At 44.1% G+C, this 22540-nt stretch overlaps 1 protein-coding gene across 2 annotated transcripts in view; it reads right to left on the reverse strand.

Annotated features, from left to right (window-relative positions):
* Positions 1-22540, reverse strand: part of LMO1 (LIM domain only 1) — a 59914-nt gene extending 37374 nt beyond the window's left edge. The window contains exon 1 of one of the 2 annotated variants that reach the window (XM_032111504.1): positions 22423-22540. In XM_032111504.1, coding sequence (XP_031967395.1) covers positions 22423-22444 — 22 coding nt within the window. In that variant the 5' untranslated portion in view covers positions 22445-22540. Of the gene's footprint in view, positions 1-17194; positions 17749-22422 lie in introns of those variants that run through there. The other variant, XM_032111503.1, reaches the window with a different exon arrangement.

The following is a 22540-nucleotide window of genomic DNA, read 5'->3' on the forward strand; positions in this document are numbered from 1 at the left end:
AGGGCAAGCCAAATGATTCAAGGACTCCAGAATCTCAGCTCCCCAGAAATGGAGGGAGAAATGAAGATTTCTATCTTTTGAAGAGGCAGGATGAGTACAGAGCCACAGGGATGTCTGAGAGAAGCTGTGAAGATGAAGGCATAAAGCAGAAAGGGCTCCTCAGACGCAGAAGGCAAATGGCTGCATCTCCAGCTTGGTGCCACAGCCAGCACAGGGACAAACAGGCTCAGCCACAGAGCTTGGGAAGGTCTCTGCACTTCCTCTCTTCATTCCACACACCAAACCATGCCGTTCAGCCATGCACTGAACCAACCACCCACCCCTCTGAGCCCTCTGCACGGGACTGTGGCACAAAGGGGAGAAATGCTGCACCAACCACTTCCCAGTTCTCTGGTTGGATCTGGTTCCTGTGAGGCACCCTGCAAAACCAGCCAAACCTTATGAGACTCGTGGGAAGACGTAATACTAGTTGATCATCAGGCAAAATAAAGACCAAACGTTGACAAACCCTTAAGTAGTTAGAATCATTCCTCTGTGTGTATTTTAAAAATGGCAGGTTCCGCACGGCCTCTGTTTGCCTCTGCATCAGTTTTTCTGACTTGGAGCCAGTAATAGCAGAAAGTCAGAGAACCCCCAGCATGTCCTGCTCTCAACTCATGCATGTCCTTCTCCTTGGGACTACACTTACCTCCTCCCAAACACAGAGATCCAGTTTGCTTCCGCATTTCCAAAGGTACTTGTGTATTTTGTTGCGTATCTCTTTGCTAGTATTTTTAAAACATCTCCATGTGCCTTATTTAGTTTGTGCATTGTTCCCAAATTGGTTTTCCCTGTTTTAGAGGAAAAGCACTTTGCCATAATACACAATATACAGCAGAGTAAATCAAGCAAGGGAGGAGGTGAGGATGACATATTAAATTGCATAAGTGGAACAAAAAGCACAGCCAGATTAGCACTTGACGCAATGTAACACAAAATCGTACACCCAGAGTAAAGTAGAAACAGACTGACAGCCAGCACCTGTGCTGATCTGCCCTTGGGTCTGGTACTGAAGCAAGAATCACATGAACTTACATGTTTTTTTTGCAATTCAGCATGTAGCATTCACACCGGAGATCTGGAGCCCTGAATTTCATTCCACCACAGATTACCAAAATGCTGCTATTTTGTGAAAGTTACTGTACTCTCATTGCACTTCTCAACCTTTTTCTTGATGCTTAACTCAAACATTCTAACTCAGAGGCTGTTTCTTGCTCTTCTCTAGGCATGCACTGACCTACACAGCATAGTACCGAACAATAAAAACACAAGCAGGATCAAGTCCTGTGAGATTTTTCTTCCTACATGATATCTTAGGGATTTCTTCCAGGACACAGAAAGGATTTGCAGCATTTATTTCAAGAAAATCCTGCCATTCAGCATCCACAGGATGTGCAAGACCTTTCCTTCACTGGGTAGGCATCTATCCTGAACTCAAGGGTAAACACTTAAGTGGAAAGAGAGCTGGCAGGGAAATGCTGAGTAAACACAGCCCTGCTATCAACACTACTCCTTTAATGACGAAATCATTCCGGTGTTAAAGTTGCCTCAAGCGCTTGATCATGATATGGAGCGTGAGGAAAGTTCAAAATCAACTCCTCCTCCTGCATTCCCATACAACCTCAAACAGTAATAGGCACTTACCTGGCTTGCTTTACAGATCTTGCTTTGATAAGCAAAATTTTAACTAGGTTAATACCATTTGAAGAGTATTCATTTAATGGAAACAAAATGAGACTTGTCACACTGTTCACAGCTGGTACTGTAACAACTCTCATGACCCTCCCTTGTAGCAGGGACCAGCGTAGCGACCTTCACAACCAACTTGTTCTGTAGATCTGATAGAAACTTGAGCCAAGACCAAGAAATGTTTGCTGTCTTTGATTAAGCATCATGAAGGAGCATTCTTTGGAGAGTCAGTGCTGCAAGCTCACAAGCTGAATGAGAACAGCACACACTGAGAAACCCTAAGTACAGTTCAGGATTTGGCAAGGGATTTGTTGAGCTCAAATTTTTATCTATCTGCTTGGGATGGGAGTAGGGTGGGAAGCAAGTCATCATTTGAGACTAAAACACTTGGAGCTTGTGCAGTGATGAGGAAGGAGCCAACCACCCCGAGCAGAAAGAAGACAGGATGAAAGGAAGCAGAAGCAAACATTGAGTAGCCATCAAGTGTAGCACAGGGTTTACTGCAGCACGTCCACAGCTCCTTAATGCACTGTTTAATTTGGTAGAAAGTTTATAGTGGCAAAAGATGGTCAAAATATTTGTCTCAAGAGGCAATCAGAGCTTTGTTTACTGTACAGAAAATGGATTCAGTTGTGTACAGTGAAACATGCCACAACTAAACTACAGTGACCACAAGGCAGCAGCCCCTCCAGGCTGGAAGTGGATGTGAAGTGAGGACATGACTGTCAGTCTCTGGTGTCATTTTTCAAGTCTTGCAGATGGAAACTGTCTGGTTTCATGGCTGGTCACCTACAGGAGACATCAAAATCATTCTCTATTCCTCCACCTTGGCTGGTGCAGTTGTTGTTGCCATCAGCTCGCTGAGGATCCCTTCAGCACATATTTTTCTTCTGAGAGTGACCACTGGCAAATCGCAGCTCTGGATGCAAGCGTGGCCAGGTGTCCATGGGGAACACAGAAATTGCACTGGGCACAATTAAAGCTGAGCAGTACATTACTGCAGCATGGCCTCTCTGCTTGCTCTAACTCGGAGCCTGTCAGCATTTCCAGCATCTCTTCCTCCTGGATTTGTTACAACAGTTGCAAGAAAAAAAAAGCAAAAAACCCCAAAAACCAAAAAACGCCAAGGTTTTAGTTTAGCCTATGATATTGCCTTACAGCCACTTGCATTCACCCCAAGACAACCCAGAAGAATCACTATGAAATTGGTCAGGGAAATCTGATCTCTTTAACACAGATGCACCAAACTCTCGAGGTTGTTCAGTTGGGAACAGCACTGGTGTCTCTACCAAAGCCCAAGAAGGGCCTCAGCGCTGTGACTGTCACCAGAAAGGTCTTCAGTGTACCAGACATCATAGGAGGCAGAAAATCAGGAATCCCCACCTTCAGCAAGATGCTCACTGACTTACACTAGCTGGCCTCTGCATCCTGGCTGAAGTTTAAATGCTCGTGGGGCACCTTCCCTGGATGCTCGGTCATTTCGAGGAGCCACTGGCTTGGCGAGGAGGCTGACAGGTCAGGAGCACACCTCAGCCCAGCCTGTTTTCTTGCCATAAGGTGCCCAGCAGAACTTCCACATGACGGGCTCCGCTGCAGCAGGAGCAGTAACACTGCCTGCTTTGGTCCAGACCCTGATGGAGCAGGAATACACCAGCCTGGAATTGCTTCCCACTGAGCCCATCGCTGTGTGAGGCAGCTGCATTCAGCAGGACCTTTTTAAAGGCTTCTCCAAGGCTAGCAACTGTAAGCATGACACCACAAACCCCACAGCCTTGAGTGAGTCAGCACCATTAATGTCATTCCCACATTAACGCACGATGTCTTTGAACACTGATGCTCACATGAAACCAGGTTAAAAATCTTCAATTCCTGAAAAACGAGCAGTGATAATGCTGCACCAAGCTCGTTTCATTTGGTCTGGGATTTATTTTTCTGCTGCCATTTCCATAACAAGCAATCCCATCCCATTATGGTCAAGACGATGGGGTAGACTGTGCATAGGGGAAGAGAAGGAAAGATTTTGTGATATTTAGGAGCTGCACTTGCTGAAGAACAGCTGCACCAGTCAGTATCCCAAGTATGCTACCACAAGAATTATGTTTCCCTCCCATCCTCCCCGAAGTATTTAATTCAGGGCAGAAGGGGTAGAACGTGTTCACCTTTGAGCTCCCATGCCACAAGCGAGCATATTCATTCAGCTTCCCTATTTAACTAAATGGAGTTCACACATGCTGCAGGATAAAGTTACCTCTTGCCATCTGAAAGCAGTCCAATCAATGCTGTACACAGAGAGTAGCATTTGAATCAGCCTTAAGTTAATTCTTAGTCGTCGAAACTGTGACAGCATGCTGACCCTTTCAAGTCAACTGGGAGCAGGCAATCTTTGCAGAAGATCCTCAGGCCTTTAATCAGATTCTCAGTGGGTTTTAAAGAGATACTACAGCATCAGTTTGTAAACATCTCTCTAGTGAAAATAAAGATTACTTCTGACCTAGCCAATTACTCAGTCCCAGAAGATATATCCTAGAGTTATAATTGAACGAACCATAGGGAAAGAAAATACATTTTAGGTAGGGGGTAGCAAACCCAAATCCCAACTTAGGATGCACGCAGCACTGTATCCCACAAAAAGATCAGATACAGAGTGAAATGATTATAAAAAAAGTCCATTAAATCATCTAGTCCTTTTTCCCACCATGGCAAGATTGCTCTCTTGAGCACAGAGCCCTACTAAGAAGACTGCAAATTATCAGCTGAAGGTCTTCCTGAAAAGCAGCTGTGATGGGGAAAGACCAGATCATTATTTTGAGGAGACCCATAGTACGAGGTATTTGTTTACCACATCACAGAGAATCTGGGGTGAGATGCCAGCTCCTGGTAGCCCGGATTCGCTGCAATACGAGTAAGGAATGAGAAAGAAAATGCTGAAGAACGAAAAGAGGGGACCTGTGCTCAGCACCGAGACTGTCAGAGACATTAAACAGTCTCTTGTTGCATTACCTTAAAACTGTGCTTTAGCACGGCGAGCCACTGCACTCCATTGTGGAGAGATATAATTACTGATTAAAAAGAAAAAAAAAAAAAAAAAAAAAGAAGTTAGTTATTCTGGAGCTATTACAGACTAATGTGTAACAGACATCATCTGATGGGCCGTAAAGGCTCCCAGGGCCATTACAGCCTCACAGGTCAGGACCTATTTCAAGGTTTTAAAGTTTGTGGATCACTGCTCTCAAGCTGAACAGCACAGGCAACACCTGCACACAGAAAAGCTAGGGGAGACTTCTGGGAGCAGCAGCTGCCTATGTGTTTTCACACTCAGATCAAACCAAATCACATCACTGAAAAGGAGTTCAGAACCTGCAGACATGGCTTTTGCCATTCTCATCAAGGAGCTCACCCATAAGATTGTAGCTTGTGCCTTTTTACTTACTTATTTATTTATTTTTACAGGGAGCACTGAGGAAGAAAATGACACTATAACCTCCATGCTTCCCCATCAGGGCCCCCCTTCTATTTCACTTTCACAGAAAACTAAAATTCCCAGCCAAGTGACAGGTTTATAAAATTTTAATAGGGAAGAAAAAGGTAACCTCAGGCAGGATCTTACATGCAGACTTTCACCATGAATGAATGTTCATGAAAATACGGGGCTTTTATGGAAACATTGACAGAGCTTCACAGGCTGTGGCATAAATGCCTCAACATGGACTGATGAGAAGGACTAGTGAGTCCCAGCTCCTACAGCCAGAGGCTATGGCACCATGCCTTTCTCTAACCCAAGCAAGTCAGCTTCATGCCTCCACTGTCCTCTGAGGAAAGCTGATCTAGAGACCAGAAGCCCAGAAGCTTTTAAATTGGTAGCTTAGAAACATTCTTAGCCATTTCCAACTACTTGTTCTAACGTTTTGGGGTAAAAAGTCCACTTTCCTTCCTCCCTGGTGTTTCCCCTCCCAGAGTGCTTATCCAGGCCAGTCAGCCTTCATTTTGCAACGGCAGATGAGCTGAAGCACAGATTGCTCTTCATGAGCATCCTCTCTGCCCCTACTTCCACATGGATTTACTATCCCTTAGCATGAGGGATCTGCAAGTTACCCATAGTAGACAAGGTCTGTCAGTGCCTCTCTCCAGCATTATTAACAGGAATCATTATTAGCAGTTCCTTGTTCTATTTATTCCAGGATTGCATTTGCCTTTCACCAGCTACTTCACACCTCAGTCCTTTTGAGGTCAACCACCATTTGTCCAAGCCACCCTTTTCCTCTTCTTCTGCCCTTTCCAGCTGGTGGTAATTCCTGCTTGTAGACATTCCAGCGAGCCCCAAAAAGATCAGCTGGGATTTCTGGGCTCCTTTTCTTACTGTTGTGAGCTTCATACAGGAATGAAACCAAGGGACAACAGCACAAGACTTCAGTTTCCCTCCCACCAGTTACTTGCACCACAGAATCTATCAGTGGTGGTTTTATACCATCAGGAAATCTGTTCTTAGTGCTCACAAAGTAGGTATCCCACCCTCTGAACTGAAAGGTCATCCTAATGACTCGTGTTGGAAAGCAGAATTCATGGCTTTGGTTTCAGGATCTAAAATACCACTTCTGAAGACTGGGATTCCTGAGGTTCATTGCCCCTCTTCTCCCAGGTTCGGGATAGAAGGATTATTTCTCATTCACAAAAAAAGAAAGAGATGCCACAAGGAACAGTCCCATCCTGTTTAGACTGCCATTTCTTAAAGCAGCAGCAATCTAAGAGCAGTGCTCCATAGCTAAGGTAGCACAGAATCAGAATGGTTGGAAAAACCTTATATAACCATCCCGTACAGAGCTAAAGGAGTTTGTTACTTTTTGCCAGGCACTGAGTGTGCACAAGCACTTCTGCAAGTCAAAATTTTTCTTCTAGAAAACTTGAAGCTTCTTAATTGCAAGAGAAATATGGGTAGCCAGGAACGGTACCTGTGCCATAGATAGAACCAATGGTTCTCTCAAGCGTGACAGAGACCTAAAGTGGCCAAGAGCCAGCTCCACCCAAAAACTCCTCCTGATCTCTTCAGAATTTAATTGGCATTCTTTTTAGCACACACACAAGGCAGATTAAAGAAAAACCCAAACAGTGTGCAGGGTGGAAGCACCATTACACGGTATTAAAATGTCAGAGGTTTGAGCTCTGTGTTGGTTTAGTCATGAGTTACCAACAACCACTGATGGCAGACATAAAGCTTCCCTTAAATTATTAAGCATAAAACAGCAGACTGTAATATTTTGCTAAACCAAAGTACAGACACAGACAAAGATGTCATTTCAATATTTGAAACCAGCAAGTTTAATTTAAAATAAGAGCAAACCAATAAGCTCAGAAAATAGCAATGTGTGAGAGGAAAATTACACTGCTAGAGAAAAAAGTGGAAGGACTTAAGAAATTTATAAAAGTAATCTCCAAGTGGAAATTAGAAATCAACCCCTAGAAACAGAATAACACAAAAGAAATATTACTGTCCACTTTCTAAATCAATATAACACTGCTACACGACAGAATTACCATGGTAACTCAAGTAAAAAGAATAAAGCAATTCTTATTATTTCAAAATAAAATCACAGCCTGAAGCCCAGCTTTTATTACAACTGCTGATAGATCGCTGGCTTGTATTTATCTGAAATATTGCTTTTCAATCAGCTATTTTATGAATGTACAAATTTCACTGAGCAGCCCACTTAGACCAAATGCTCAAAACCTGCCCCCCAAAAAACTAGTCAAGGAATCGATTATATATATGCATACTTTTTTGTTGTTTTTAAAGGGAGCGTTACTATATACATATATATATATTCTTTTTCCACTCTCTCCAAGTTAAAGAGAGATAAGGAAATGAGCGAGAGTAAGTTAAAACCTTGTTTAGTCTGGCCTCTCTAAATTCCAACTTAGATTCCCTGGAAAAACAAAACCAAAAAAGCAACAGAACAACAGTAATAAGAGAGAACAAAGAGGAATAACAGCGCACCCTAAATACTGCAGCCCCTGCACAAGGACAGGGAACGCGAGAACATCAGGGGGTGTGCACAAACACACACATGAGAGGAGACACATCTGTTCCCTCCTGATCAAAGGCAAAGAGAAAACACTGTCTAAATACAAAGTTGCTCAAGGACGTTTTGACTTGCCCTGCTGGGTACTTCAGACTTTTCAAACATTGTTTGTACAGCTTGGAAAGTGCATCAAGCTCAGGATACTCGTCTGCGTTTCAAGCGCGCTGAAGGCACAGCTCAGCCAAGTTCCCCCACGCCCCCACGGCTGGTGCCACCTTTTAAACACATTAGTGCAAGGGGAAAACCAGCAGGTCTCCTTCCTCTCTGCTCCCCCAGACGTTCAAAAGAGCATCGATCGGCACCTGAACGCAACAATCAGTCTTAAAAATAACAGGCTCCTCCTCTGCCCCGCCCCTGCCGCAGCAAACACCCCGGAGCAGCCCAGTACCCAGGTATGGGGCAGAGCGCCGGGGGGATTCGGAGCCAACACACGGACACCCGACACAGCTGCTGGCCGAGAAATTAAGGCACCACCTATCAAACAAGAAGGCCGCTGAGGAAATGCCTGTAGACTGTCAGGATGTTTTCCAGCACAGTCTTACCCCATTTTTTCTGTTGCCCCCGTGAAATGGCAGAGGGGGACGAGACCGACACTCACAGTCATCGAAGGGGGAGGACGGGAACGTGACCAACGCTCATAATTATGGCAGGAAGATTAGCTAGAGAAGGCTTATCTTCAACAATTTGCAATTGCTTGGACTGGACCTCAGGGATAAAAAAACCCCAAAATTAAAATTGCCAGCTGAGAGGGGATCAATAAACCTGCCCCTGAAACAGTTAAGGAGAGCAATTGTTTCAACAGCACTCTGTTCTTCCCAGGAGATCCAGAAGTTATTTCTCCCTTCTTCTGCAGATGTCTGACCTCCTAACCCAGCATGGGACAGCAGGCAAGGTGGGACCCAAGCCCAGCAGAGAGGAACAAACCAGGGACAGCTGAAAAACAAAAGCCCACCCATGCCTCATGGGGCGTCAGGCACATCCCCCAGATATCCAGGCCTTAGTTCCAGGGGATGATCACTTGGGGTGCACAAATTCCTCAATACTGGCAAAATGCTTTGAGGATTAAAAGCGGCAGTGATATGCCAAGTATCATAGCTGGAAGTAAAGACAAATGCTGCAACAAGAGCAATAAGCCACCTGCCAGCTGTCTTTTATACTAAAATATTTCAGTGTTCTTAGAGCCGCTTAATTTCCCATCTCGCTCCAAGTCCAGAGGAACTTTGTGGGTTGCTAGCTTTGCCATGCAGCAGTGACATAGCTCATTATTTTAAAAACAGATTTAGAATCTGTGATCACCCAGCTCGATCTAAAAGTATGCACTGTCTTTTAGTATAATGTGATCCTTCGCCATCTACTGCAAATGGGTTTAAAAGCAGTGGTGGAAACAATATGTGCTTAATCTGAATGTGGACTGCAGAGAGGTTGCACACTCAAATATCCTGTTTTGTGTGGTATCTGGTTGTATTTTAAAACACCTTTTAGACTTGGAGCCAGCTGAGGGCACAAACAATCATATACAGATTAGAAAAAGGAAGAAGTTGGGGGGAACAAAGAGGAGCCCAGTCTGGCACACTGAAATAGGACACTCTAAATATCACTTAGTATTTCTTTAAAAGAAAAACTGGCTGTAATAGTAAGCTTCAGAGAAACAATAAATGCAGAGGTGGTTAAAGACTTTTTATTCAAATAAAGTCTTGCCCCAGGAGATGGAAGTAGAGTCTTGAAATATGGAGATAGGATTTTACATGTGCTAAAAGCATCAGTGTGACACTTTTTGGAAAAAAAAAGGGGGGAAAATACCTTCGTTGTTATACATGACAAAAGAGCAACTAAATGTTTGCTTTGATCCCAGCGTGTAAAGGGTGAAGCTTTTAGGCAAGGAGCGGCAGGTGATCTCAGCTCTTCTGCAAGTCCTAATGCTCCTAAAAGCCACTCTTCCAGTTTCTGTAATTGGGCATCAGTAGTTAATGTAGTATTGACTGCATTACATGCTCCTGTGCATCCTCTCACTAATGCCAATTGCATCACCTTGTACATTTACCATATTGCTTAGCCAATAGCTGTTAAAAGCAATCCAAATCATGAATCATATAGGAAACTTTTAGCAAGACACGACATCCAAAGGAGACAATTTACAGTTGAGTTAATCTGGGTACATTAGCGAGACATGGATTCAGGAAGACAGACCAATTTATGTTACTTTAGTTTTACCCTTTATTGCTTTGTATAGGCAAATGAATGGAAGGGCATGGAGTAAAAACAGATATAAAGGAGTCCTTTTCAAAACAGATCTCCATTCTGTGCAGACAGGTCAAAGGGTTTGAGACTGATGCTTATTTAGGCTTTCATAACCGTAACAGGGTACTTACAGAAATCATTTTCCACAAAGGAGTATAAGGATAAATATATAATGGATTCTGAATAATGTTCAGTACCCACCCTCACTGCAAGTACATTAATGCAGAAACCTGGCTGCTCAACATTATCTAAGGCACGGCCTGCCCAGGAGTCACCTGCCACCAAGAGTGCCAGGAAGAGGAGTCACACGAGGTCTGCCCATGAGCTCAAGGCAGGAGGCGTTCCAAAAAAGACACCAAGGCTCACCAGCTCAAGCCAGTCCCCTTCCCAAACATCTCTACCATGTCACTTGTCAACACACAGAAAGTCCAATCTTCTCCTCCCTACCTGCCCTGAAGAGATGGCATCCTTTTGAAACATACACCCATTTCTCTGGAACAGAAGGAAAGGACACAAGCGATAAAGAGGTATTGGTTAACCCACTTCAGCTGCAAGGTAGAGCCAACCAGGAGATAAATTAGGAGTGAGTTCCCTCTGAAAAAGTACATTTTACAGAATAATTTCACACTGGATGCTTGACCAAAAGATGCATAGCGAATCGACATAGCCCTTTTCTGCTTTTCTGATCAAGCTCAGTAGCATCAGTAAAATAGAGATGGGAAAAGAAAAAAGGACAGCTAGGAAGTGTGCTGTTGCCTCAGCTTTTATGGGTAGTGAGTAATTGCAGTATTTGTGAAGGGGAAAGAAAAATAAAATTTTTAAAAAGTGGTAAAGGAAATCTAGGGGAAATAATGGCTCATCAGCCAAAAACTTTACAAAAGAGAAACTGAACTGCATCCTTAAATACTGGATTCCAAAATGCTGGAAACTGTGGTGCTCTAAGCCTTGTTTAAAAAAAGATCATGATTCCCCTTTGAAAACCTTCCAGACGTCCCTTCGAAAGAGTTGCACATGCAGGGAAAATGCCAAAACAAAACATTTTCACTAGCTGATCAATTTAAACAGCTGTGGTAAAGCTGCAGCCACTGGCACCATCATTAACAATTTAAAGCATGGCTGCTTTTGTCTTCCTTCCCAGTTACATTCTCATTATGGCTTTTTATTTATTAGAAACACAGTCCTCTGGAATACATTTCTATATCTCGGATCCATAATAAACCAAGTAGGAACATCCCTGGCTTCTACTCAAATGGATGTTTACATTGGAGAGAGGGTTAATTGTTTAATTCTGGTCCAAGTTCTCTGCAGTTCAGTCATGAATATGCAACAATCATCTACTTTTTCTTTAGGAGAAACTTGAACTGTTGATATCAGTAGTTTAAAAGGAAGGCAAATAATACTTTCACTGCCCAAACCACCCTTTCAGAGTTTGATTAGCACACAAGGAACTCTGAACATTGGCATAAAGAGTTTGAAAATATTCAATGACATTTAAAAACCCTCTAAATTTGGGCAAGAGCATCCATTATCTGCTTTGATATGTAATGTAAGTAGAGAGTAGTTTGCAAGAACATTCACTGGAGAGTTGAGCATCTGTTTGCAGGGACAGCACCCCACATTGTGCTTGGAAACTTGGGCTTGGGAGTCATCCCATTGGAGGGCAGAGAAAACACACACAGAGAACTGAAAAAACAGTAGCTGTGGTGGATTTTTCTCAGACCATCTATAGGTTTAATTATGTTAATCTAATAGTGAACAACTTTCATTTTAAAGCACCCTTCCCTCCACCCCCAAGTCTTCAGTGAATAGGAGCTACATTCACTGAATAAATCATTCCCTGGCAACAGTTACGCACATTATTGAAGTTGGGGGCAGCGATTTCTATACGGTTTAAAACAATGTCTATGTATTCTAAATGATGACAATTCTGTCCAATTTTTAAAAGATATAGACCCATTAGAGTTTTATAGTTCAGCATTTAGCAGCATCTGCAGTGCCGTCTTTATTCTTATGCTGCAACACTTAATGCTTGATGCCATTATTCTGATTTTGAATTGATTTCAAGTAAAATACCTTATTTGCCATAAACTTTCATATTCTTTACCTAAGTAGGACTCCTCACAGATGCAATCAGTCATAATGCTAGAAGAACAGTTTGCCTTTAGCAGAAATGTAATAGTTCATGCTAATGACAGCGAAGCAAAACTTTGAGCGGCAAGCACATTTCCAAAGAGAATAAAACCACCTCTAAACACAATGCCTGAAAACTTTAAGAAAGCCTCCAAATGAAATCAATTAATCCTCCAACCATGATAAATTTCTTAACCATTTAAGAAACGCATTTCAGACTCTGCTGTGACCCTTTATCACCAGACCTAATGGATTACTTTATTAATAATGCACTGCTCTTAAAAGGAATTTTTCCGAAGATTCTACCATAAGAGAGCATTTTTGGAATGACTATGACAAACAAGCTGACATGTTCACGTTGTATTTATTAAAGATAATAAAATTTAACACTAACTCCAAAGAAGACGAATTATGTTCTGCTGCCAGGGTATCAAGTATACCTTCTACTGCATTAAAGCAAAATTAAAGCAGACTGATTTCCAAGAACAAGCTGCTTCTTTTGCCCTATTACCCAAGCTGGAAAATGTCCTTACACTGTTTCAACGCTTGTTATGTCAACTAGACAATTATCACGTGTCAACAGCATCTGGGAATGAAGTATGATGACATCCTACCCAGATCCTTCAGCTATCTGGTCTGAACAAACACTAGGAACTATGTGATTGCCTGCCATACTCCTGCACAAAGCAGTTTGCTCCTCTTAGGCCTGCTACCTCCTTTCACTCCTCTTCTTCCCATAGGATGAGATTTCTTTAAAAGGATACCTAAGGTTATCAGTGCTCCAACTACAGCAGCCTCAATTTCTTGAATAGCTTTAGGCAATTACTTTACTACCCCTTGGTTCTATCATGCTTCCATATTTGCCACTTCAGGGGCAGAGGGAAGCTCTAGGAAGAGCTGCCTCTAGCTCCACACTTGATCAGCTTTGGAGAAACAGTCCAAACGGTTTTTAGGTCCTTTATGACCAAACCGAGTCTCATGTTCTGCTGCCGAATGTGCTCCGATTTTATTCAGAATACTTCTTTGAGAACTTTTTATCTCCTCTTCATGAATATATTAATCCACTGCTGTACTTCTGAGTGACAAAAGGACACTGTCATGAACTAAAGCCAGACCAAACCTCCAAAATTACACCAAAAGCATATGTTTGAAGATCAAGCCCTCAAAAAAACCAACAGGTAACTCAGCTAAGTAGGCAAAAATAAGATCTTTGGTGACCTTTATTAATCATTCTTTGAATAAGCTGATGTCTGGGAAGATATGTAGGGATTCCTCATACATGGTAAGCTAGATACCAGTGGACCATGGAGGAGGTCCGTGGTAGAGGGGCACAGGAAAGAACGAGAGAGCTTCAAGAATATTAGGCAAAAGAAAATTGCCTAATTTTCATGTCACATGAGGAAAAGCCACTGTGCCATGTCCCCTTCTCTCTCTGCATGACTCCTCAATAGGTACCCCCGAGAAAGGTACGCTCAAAGGCAAACAAAAGATAGCAGCAGCACGCAGAACAGCTCTTCCTCCTACGTGGCACAATTTGTACCTGCTTTATTTCTGTGCATATGATGACTTTTTTCGACACAACAGGACCGCTTGGACCTATGTTGCTGGAGATAGGCAGGTGGATATGGAGAGACACCTCTGTATAGGCAACTCCATCTGGCAGCTGGCATACTCCCTTGTGAAGCCAGCCCACAGCTCTGCTGTCCTGGCCAGGGCGCTGTGGCACAGTTCCTGTCACTGACATTACACAATCCATTTCTCAGCTTTTCTAACGCCAAATGCTGCGGGTTTTTACCTTCTGTGCGGGGCAAGATGGGCTCTCACACAACAGGGAACCCAACTGCTGCTACTAATGCAGTTTCAAATTACCTAATATTCATTGCGCTAAATACCTCCCATCCACCTAAGACCCATTCTCCAACCCCAATGCACACAACCACTGAGTATCCATGTTTTTCCTTCCATTTTTGAACAAAATACGAAATTTTCTTTCTATGTAAAACCAAGGTACACGTTTAATGGAGTCCACTGATGTGTTATTTACTCAGCCTACTCTTGTGATCTGTTTAATCAGAGTTCTGCTTGAAAACACAAAGGATCCATGATTTGGGGTGCTCCTGTCTATGCAAACATCGGGATGAACACACAGCTGATCAGTGTTTTTACAAGTGCACGCACACTCCACAATTTGGTTGAAGGATGCTATGTCTGGTTAACACAGCACAAGTTAGCTGAAAAGGAAACTTTCACCCCACACACACATAACAAAGAGCCGTGATTTCTATTAGCGCATTTCATACCATACATGCTGATTACCAGGCTGTGCTTCATTGTTAGCAGAGATTACAGCTGGGATAAGCTGCAGCTTTTTCCTAATTGCTATTATGATGACTGAATTTTTGTTTTGTGTCAAGCATTATTCACACATTATACTCCAAAATTTGATCCCTCTATGATGCATTATTGATTCCATGCAGGCAATCATACTGCCGCCGATGTGAAGAATTAATTTGGGCTATTTTACTTGATTTGCATTGCTCCATCATAGCAGAACATAGTTCTGTGGGGAGGCACAAATTGAAAAGGGAGCTTTAACAAAATACAGAAAATGCTGCCGTCCTTTAAAAGAGATGAATCCTAAGGAGGGAAAAAAAAACCAAAAAACCCAAACCCAGCACAACACGTGTGGTCCTGAAAGAAATAAGGTCAGTCAGCCAAATTCATCTTAGTCAGAGGAAGGTTACAAGAGTAGCCTTATGCCTCTAATAAAGTAAACTAGCTTGCTTCAACTTATATTGCCAAAGAAAACAACTGAACACCTCTGAGAGTGACACTGCTTCAAAGCCTTTGAAACCCTGTTAGCTTCATTTGTTTTCCCAGCATAAGCAATACTCAAGCACTTAGTGTGTCTTTCATCCACAGGCCAGTCAACTGCAAAGCTGATCTAGAAGATGGGTAACAGATGCTCCACATCTACTCATTTTTTTTTTAAAGTTCTACTGTGTTAATAAAGGAACTTAGGAGATCTTAACAGAAATAAAGCCCATGATTTATTTTTTTTCCCCCCTCAATAAGATTATTTCACAGTTTTGGGATGCCAACTTAATTAGCACAGAATAAATTCAGAAGGGCACAACGACTTACACACAGACTTTGCTCTCACATTGGTCAACTCTTAGTCCAAATCTGATTGAATCTACATACAAGAGGGCACTGATAATGATGCATTTCTGCTTGGTCTCATATTTTAAAGGTGTCAAGTCTTTGTGAAAAGTCCACGTTTTTTCATTGTCCCAAATACTTCGTGAAACGAAACCTCACATGCCATCCCAGAAACTAGATGTAAATTCTACCTGCATGAACATGCCAGACTGAGAATTTTAGAAATCAAACCTATAATGAGAGAAGACCTCAAAATGCTATGTCTAAAACACTCCCTTTTTTTGGGAGGCAAGGAAAGGAGAGAGGGAAAAGAAACTTCAGTAGAAGACTTCTGGTCCTTCAATAGTCAAAGCCTTCCTAATTAGTCTCCAGTGCAGTACTAATTCAGTTTTAAAATACTAGAAGACAGATATGGGTTGTGGAATAAAAATCATAGAATTTCAACTTAATAGCAGCTTTCAGTATTAGTCACAAAACGTGGTTAGCATGACCCCAACAGAGGAAAGTAAGTGACTTTGAATTACAAGTTATTTTTCTCATAAATATTTTAAAAAGCAATACATATATTCAAGTAAAATCAATGCTACTGCCCAAATGCCCAACTTCCAATTTCTCCAAGCCCTTTTGCTCCCAGTGAAAAGCTGCTTCCTGTCTACAGTGTTACAAATATTCAGTAATTTCTCCTACTTTCAAATGGCAACAGCCTACGCTATGACTTTTTTCTTTTTTTTTACACTTAAAGAGATTTCTAAAATAAATTTTAAAAGATCAGGGAAATCCATTACACGGCACACTTCATCCATTTACAAAGATGGAATGAAATAAGGAGATAATGGGTAGAAATGCCTGTTAGAAGTTAAGATGCAGTTCCCACTTTCCATGCACAAAGTGCCGCCAAGGTGGAGGTCCTTGGCAAGAGGCAGCACCATCGATAGAAGTCCATGTGGATGGCTACAGAAACGTTCTGCTCTGCCTCAGTTTTAATCCTTGCTCTCAGGCTATGAGCTATGAGGGACAACCTAAGCCAAAAAGCAGCCCTTGAAAAAAAAAAAAACTTAATTAAAAAGTTGCGATTGGACTTACCACCTTCATCCCAGAAACTACTGATGACTGAGCAGTTAAGTTGCACACCCTGGCAGGCAACATGCAAAAGATAGCATCAGGTCATTCAGGCTACTCACTAACACTGTCTGATATCACTCACATCAATTTGTTCCCCTTAAGCAGCCTTAATGAGCACTAGCCAGCTTAAAAAAATAAGTATATGTGAAATCCTAAAATAAGTCAAGCTCTCCTTCAGTTTCGTTCATTAAATTACCTTCCAAATGAACCTCCACTTCTGCCATTAATTCTTAGAATAAACCAATGCTTTTTTTCCTGCCACAGCAGCTTATTAGCTTATTGTCATTATGTTTATAGCTATGAAGAAAAGCTGTGAGAAATAGATATTAGAGGCGCACATTAAAGAGACCTAAATGGCATGCAATGAAAAGGAAAGAAAATCTCAAAATTCGATTTACAATAAAAGCTGTTAAAACAAACAGGCTAAAATGGATATATTAACTTGCAGAAAGAAAAATCTACATCGATATTAAAAAAAAAATCAAGCTGTTTCTGCTATGTCCATCAGCAAACAGAGCCTGGAGTAAACCCTTCTTGGCTGTCCGATCGTGTCAGAGAAGAGATAAAAAAAAAAAATAAAGAGCAAGCATGCTTTTACCTACACAAGAGAAAAACATCAGAAGCTCAAAGCAGAGCACTCTGAAATGCACAGTGCACACCTGCTTCAAAACTATTTATTTCTACATTAGCAGCACACAGAAGACACCAAGCACAGGCTTACACAATCTCAGCCCACCTACCGTCCTCCTTGTCCAGCACCATCATCTCCGCAATCAAGAAAAGTCTGGGCACAGATGCTTCTTCTCCAGGAGCCTCCGCTCAGGGGAGAGGAGAACAAGTCTCTGGGAACACAAATGAGCTACGGTACAGCTGATCGTCCTTTAGCAGCAAGCGAGCTCTAATTACCCAGTTGTCCAGCTTTTAACCTAGATTGCACTCAGTTAGAATTACACTCAGAAATAAAGCACTTTGCAGATACAAAAGCAGTCTCACCTACTTTTGTGCCTCAGAATTGCAAGGAACTAAAACTGCAATTTAGAAAGAAGGGGGATCAGAGCTGTTTCTTTGGTTCTCACCTTCTAAATGGCTCAATTTACACAGTATAATCTATTTTAATGTAATTGCCTTTGATAGCTCATAACCCTGGCTGTTGCAACTACACAGCTTTCAGCCTTATAAAGTGTTTTCCCTTTGGATTTAAGCTGACTCTAAATCCGAAATTGTATTCAGAGAGGGTAGAATACCTCAGCCCGACTAGTGCTGCCTCTGCCTCTCAATTGGTGAGCCTTGCACACTTGCAATGAATAAATGCGCGCGTTTGGCAGGGCCCCCTCTCGTGCTGCTGCCGGGGATTCCTGGCGGAGCGCGGCTTCCCGGCTCAGCAGCACCACCTGCAGCCCGCCCGGCCCCCGCCCAGGTGCCGCCGGCCGCGGGGCCACCTGCGCCGCCGCCGCTTTGTCCTCTGCGGGGCCGGGGCACGGGGGATGCTCCAGCTCTGCTCCCTGCGGTTTGGTCTGGCAGGTCAGAGGCTCAGAACTCTCCGCAGCTGATGCCGGCTGCGTTACACCAGCCCCGCTGCTCCCAGCCGCATTTCACACGTCTCTGGTGACCTAAAACTTGATACTAATTTTCTGCACAAATATTTTGGGTTTGTTTTCACGTGTCGGTATTAGTTTCAGGGTGTACTCCAGAGAATGCAGCTTCATTTTCACTAGGTCGATATTAAAATGAATTTACCTAATCAAACACGGTACAAGCCCTTACAGGTTGGCTCCACTTTTCAGAAATGCCATCAATGCCCAAATATAAAGTGACAAGTGGGGAGCCCACGTCTTTTATCCTTCGTCCTGCACCTCTCAATCCTTTTTCAGACAAGTCATCTGTTGTCTCCAATGGCTCTCGTAAGGATTGTGGGATCAGATGCTTCGCTACCAAGATCAACAGCACCGTTTCACTCAGCCTTTTAATCTGAGAAAACATTTCATTTCTGCTTTAATGATACTTCTTCCTCCCTTTTACAACTGATACAACGGTACTCTAAAGAGCATGATAGCAGGCTCCAGTTATATATCCTTAATACTGATTTTTAATTAGATTCCTTATCCCCAGCTGAAGTGGCTTTTCCTTCCCCCTTCATTCACAATACTTAATCCTAACAGTCCTTGAGAATATTTGATGTTAAATGTATCGTTTTACATTGAACTGTTTTCATCTAGTGCTTCCAACAACTCCTGTTTCCTAGTGATACTAGTTTGCAAGTGTTGAATATGTATTTTAGCGTAAGAGTGCAACCACCATAAATAATCACTTTCTTTCAGGGAGTGTCACAAGCTAAAAAGGAGGAGGACTTTATCCCAAAGATTAAAGTCTAATAGTTAAAAGCATCCATGCAAAAACTAACAAAACTGCAGGCTTTTCTAGGTTTGTGGCACTTTAATACTTTCAATATGCCATTGGCCTCCATCAGAAAATGGTGAACTCCAAAAATGTTCTATCTTTGTCTGCGTACTTTTCAACCCTGTCACCTTCAAAAAGGGCAGATTTACCCCAAAACATACGGTGCATTTCAACTTCCACTATTTGGTAACTACAAGAAAGGCAGGGTTTTGATAAAAATGACGTTGGCCATTGTCTGTCACAGCTGACTTCTGCAGCAGAGCAAACTAGCAGACATAATGCACTCATGAAAAAATACGCAGTACCGGATCAATGTACATTTTATTCCTTTACTGCTCCATCATGTCATAGAGGCTGGATTACTCCCTGTGCAAACAGATTTTTTTAAACACTTTATCTGCTTACTCATTTCACACACCAACAATTAAAAATAAAAGTTTTCTAACCCCCAACACGTTTGTACAGCAATTTAAGTCAACTACAATTAACACAATCTGTTGGAATTAATCATGCTACCTGATGTCAGTTTACTTTTTTAAGCAGAAATCTGGTCTTTGCAATCAAAACATTTATGTATTTGAGAAATATCGTAACTCTCATTATCTCGAAATTTATAAATGTGCTGCACGGTGTGTAGGTTGGCTTGCCCACAGCAAATTCTGCCATGATTTATGCAGTGGAACTGACTAAAATGCGAGCCTTGAAGTTCTTCTCTTTCAACCTTTCTCTCCCCCACCCCTCTTGCCCCTCTTCTCTCAGTTCCTAACATTTGTTCAGGGAAGATACCTGCCAAAGTTCCACTGTGAACCAGTATTTTCTGATATCAAGTCATGTTGCATCAGTCAAGTTATATTATGTCACTTCAAACATACAAAATGCTGTTACCTCCCCGACATAACTTGACGCGATGCCACAACACATCAAGTCAAAAACATTATTACTGTTGTTATTTTTTCAATCTGCCCCTTCATCCTCAGTGGTATCTGTGAAGAGCCACAGAAAAGTATTATTGAGTCTCTACTACTTCTCGGCACCGCAGAGCGTGCCTGCCAAGGAAGCTTTTCGCTCACAAACGCGGAGCGGAAGCACAAATCCGCAGTTACCGCACCGCTGGGGCGATCCTGGTGTCACACTGGGGCTGGCACACACCCCTAAGGCCCCAAGCTGAAAGAGTGGGCAGCTGCCTCTGAGGCCATGGCCATGGCCCAGCTTCCCAAGTAGCCTTCAGGGATGCAAAAGCAAGGGGCACATATCTACAAGGCAGCAAGTGTCCTCCTTGCTATGCACCAGGACTTCTGGGAGGGGTAATCCTGAAATCCTGCCTTCTCTGTGCAGTAATGACTATGAATACCCCCACTGCTGCCAGAGACCTCAAAAGAAGAAAACCCCTCAAAGAAAAACCCTACATGGCAAAGCCTCTTAAATCAAGGGGAGAACTGGACAGTAGCCACAACGCTGGGATTTTTAGATGGTAAAAATCAGACCGGCTTCTGGGAAAAAGAAAAATAAAAGGGAAAAAAAGGGCCATTTATGGGAGTAAAACAGACCCATTTTTATTAACAAGCTCATTCAAGCTTGATTTCAAAAGGAATTGGTTTAGTTAGCAAAAGCTTACATTTTAGTCCATTTGTAAACTGTGCAGGTCCAGCATCCCCTTTTAACATTCACAGATGAGCGGGCAAGCGAAGCCCATTTGAATCAGGCAGAAAGAAACTTGAAAAGGTAAAATGACCTCCTCATAAAAAGAGTTTCTTCTCTGAGTCTCACCTCCTATACCCCATTTCTCCAGTGCACCTTAGAAAGTGACCATAATTTCTCCTCAAGCATAACTACTCATCAACAGCACAGGAGATTCCTAGGCATTACCGCACCTTGTTGCTCTGATCTTCACATCCTTCTCATCAGGGGTTTGTTTCCTACTTTGCTCCTTTTTTAAGTGCACCCCACACTAATTTCCTCTTTACCTCTCCCACCCACCACCATTATTCCCTTTTATACAGCCGCTCGTGAAATCTCCTGGAAGGAGGCTGTTGAGAACTGTCTGGATAATCAACGGTTCTAGTTTCATTTCCTTACAGCACCACCACACCGGCCCCGAGCTCCTTGAGTTTAATGAGTGTGTCTGCGACACTTGAAAGAGCCCAAACATCCCTATTAGGAAACCCTCTTCAGATCTCGGTCTCTCCTCGCAGCTCACCTGTGCCACTCGCCCCTGCAATGGAGGCAGCATCCTGCTGGCAGCCTGTCAATCACAGGGAAGCAGACACAGGTCGGCAGGCACCCCCTGACAGAGAGTCACGGGGATGAAGACATCACCCGGTTGTTATTATTATTAACGGGTATTAATAGAGATGTTAAGAGCCCTTCCTCCCTTTTCCTCCAGCAGCTGAGCAAAATCAGGGGACTCTTCCAACGCAGGTCACCCCTGAAAGTGAGGTCAAGGAGAAACACAAACCTTGTTGCACACATCAGTAAGAAATTACCCGTGTTTAATTCCTCGGCCATTACTTCACGTTTTTACCTTACTGCACAGGGAGCGAGGGATGAGAAAAGTCTTTCTACCGTTCTCTCTCCCTGACCAGTTAGGTAAGTTCATTCCCTCTTCTCCAACACACGCGCTTTCCACTGGAGCACTACAGACCCCATTAATAACACTACATCAGTTTACTTCAGAGGGCTTCAAGAAACTGGAGGAAAGAAAGATGCTGGCAGAGGGATTCTCCGAGGGCCCAGAGGCATGTGACGAGCGTGCAGCGAGCTCCCTCCCCACGCACCTCTCTGGGGCAGTGAGCATTTAACCTTGTGGTTGTCAGCGCTTCGGCCCCCTCCCACACGGCCGCTCGCACAAGCCAGCCCGGGATTGCTCTTCGTGCCCCGTCCCACTCGGCGGTGTCGCGGCGGGCGGACTCCCCCCGTTCTGAGGCAGAAACTCCAGACCAAAAGAATAGGGGAAAGGGAAGGAAAAGAGGTAGAGGGGAAAAAAAAAAAAAAAAAAAAGGAAAAAAGAAAACAGCGAAAGAGAGCATCTCCCACTTGTCCCTTGAGCCTGACGTCCACTTTTCCGAGTTGGAGCCCCCGCCAGCCCGACACAGGGACATTCTGTGGCCATTTACACAAGCACGCAGGGCCGCCCTGCCCGCAGTGGGAGCGCGGGGCGCCGTTCGGGCACCCGCGGCCTCGGGAGCCACCGGAGGCGGCCCGGCGGGGACACACGCTGAGGCCACCGGCGCCGATGGCGGCCCGGTGCGGGGGCTGCGGGTGGCAGACGCTGCCCCGCCGGCCGCAGACGCAGCGGGGCCGGGGCCGGCCGCTGCCGCGTCCCCGCCGCGCCGCCCGGCCTGGCCACCGCGGAGAGCGACCCGCGGGCGCCCCGGGGCCGCCGTCCCGGGCGTCCCCGGACCCCCTTTGTGAGCGGAGCGCTGCGGGACAGGCCGGGCAGCAGCGCCGTGCCGCGGCGCGGGGCAGCTCCCCCGACCCCGCTGCCTCCCTCCGTCCCTCCGCCCGTGCCTCCCCGCCCGCCGCCGGGGCGCCCGGGCGGGAGCGGCGGGCCCCGCGCCCCGATCCCACCTACCGTCCTCCTTGTCCAGCACCATTGTCCCGGGCGCCGAGGGCGGCCGCCGCCGCTCCGGCTCCTTGGGGCGCTCCCCTTCCAGCCGCCGCGCTCGGCTCCGGGGCGGGCGAGGCGCCGG

The sequence above is a fragment of the Corvus moneduloides genome, chromosome 6, assembly GCF_009650955.1.
Source record: "Corvus moneduloides isolate bCorMon1 chromosome 6, bCorMon1.pri, whole genome shotgun sequence".
In the NCBI taxonomy this organism is placed as follows: Eukaryota; Metazoa; Chordata; class Aves; order Passeriformes; family Corvidae; genus Corvus; species Corvus moneduloides.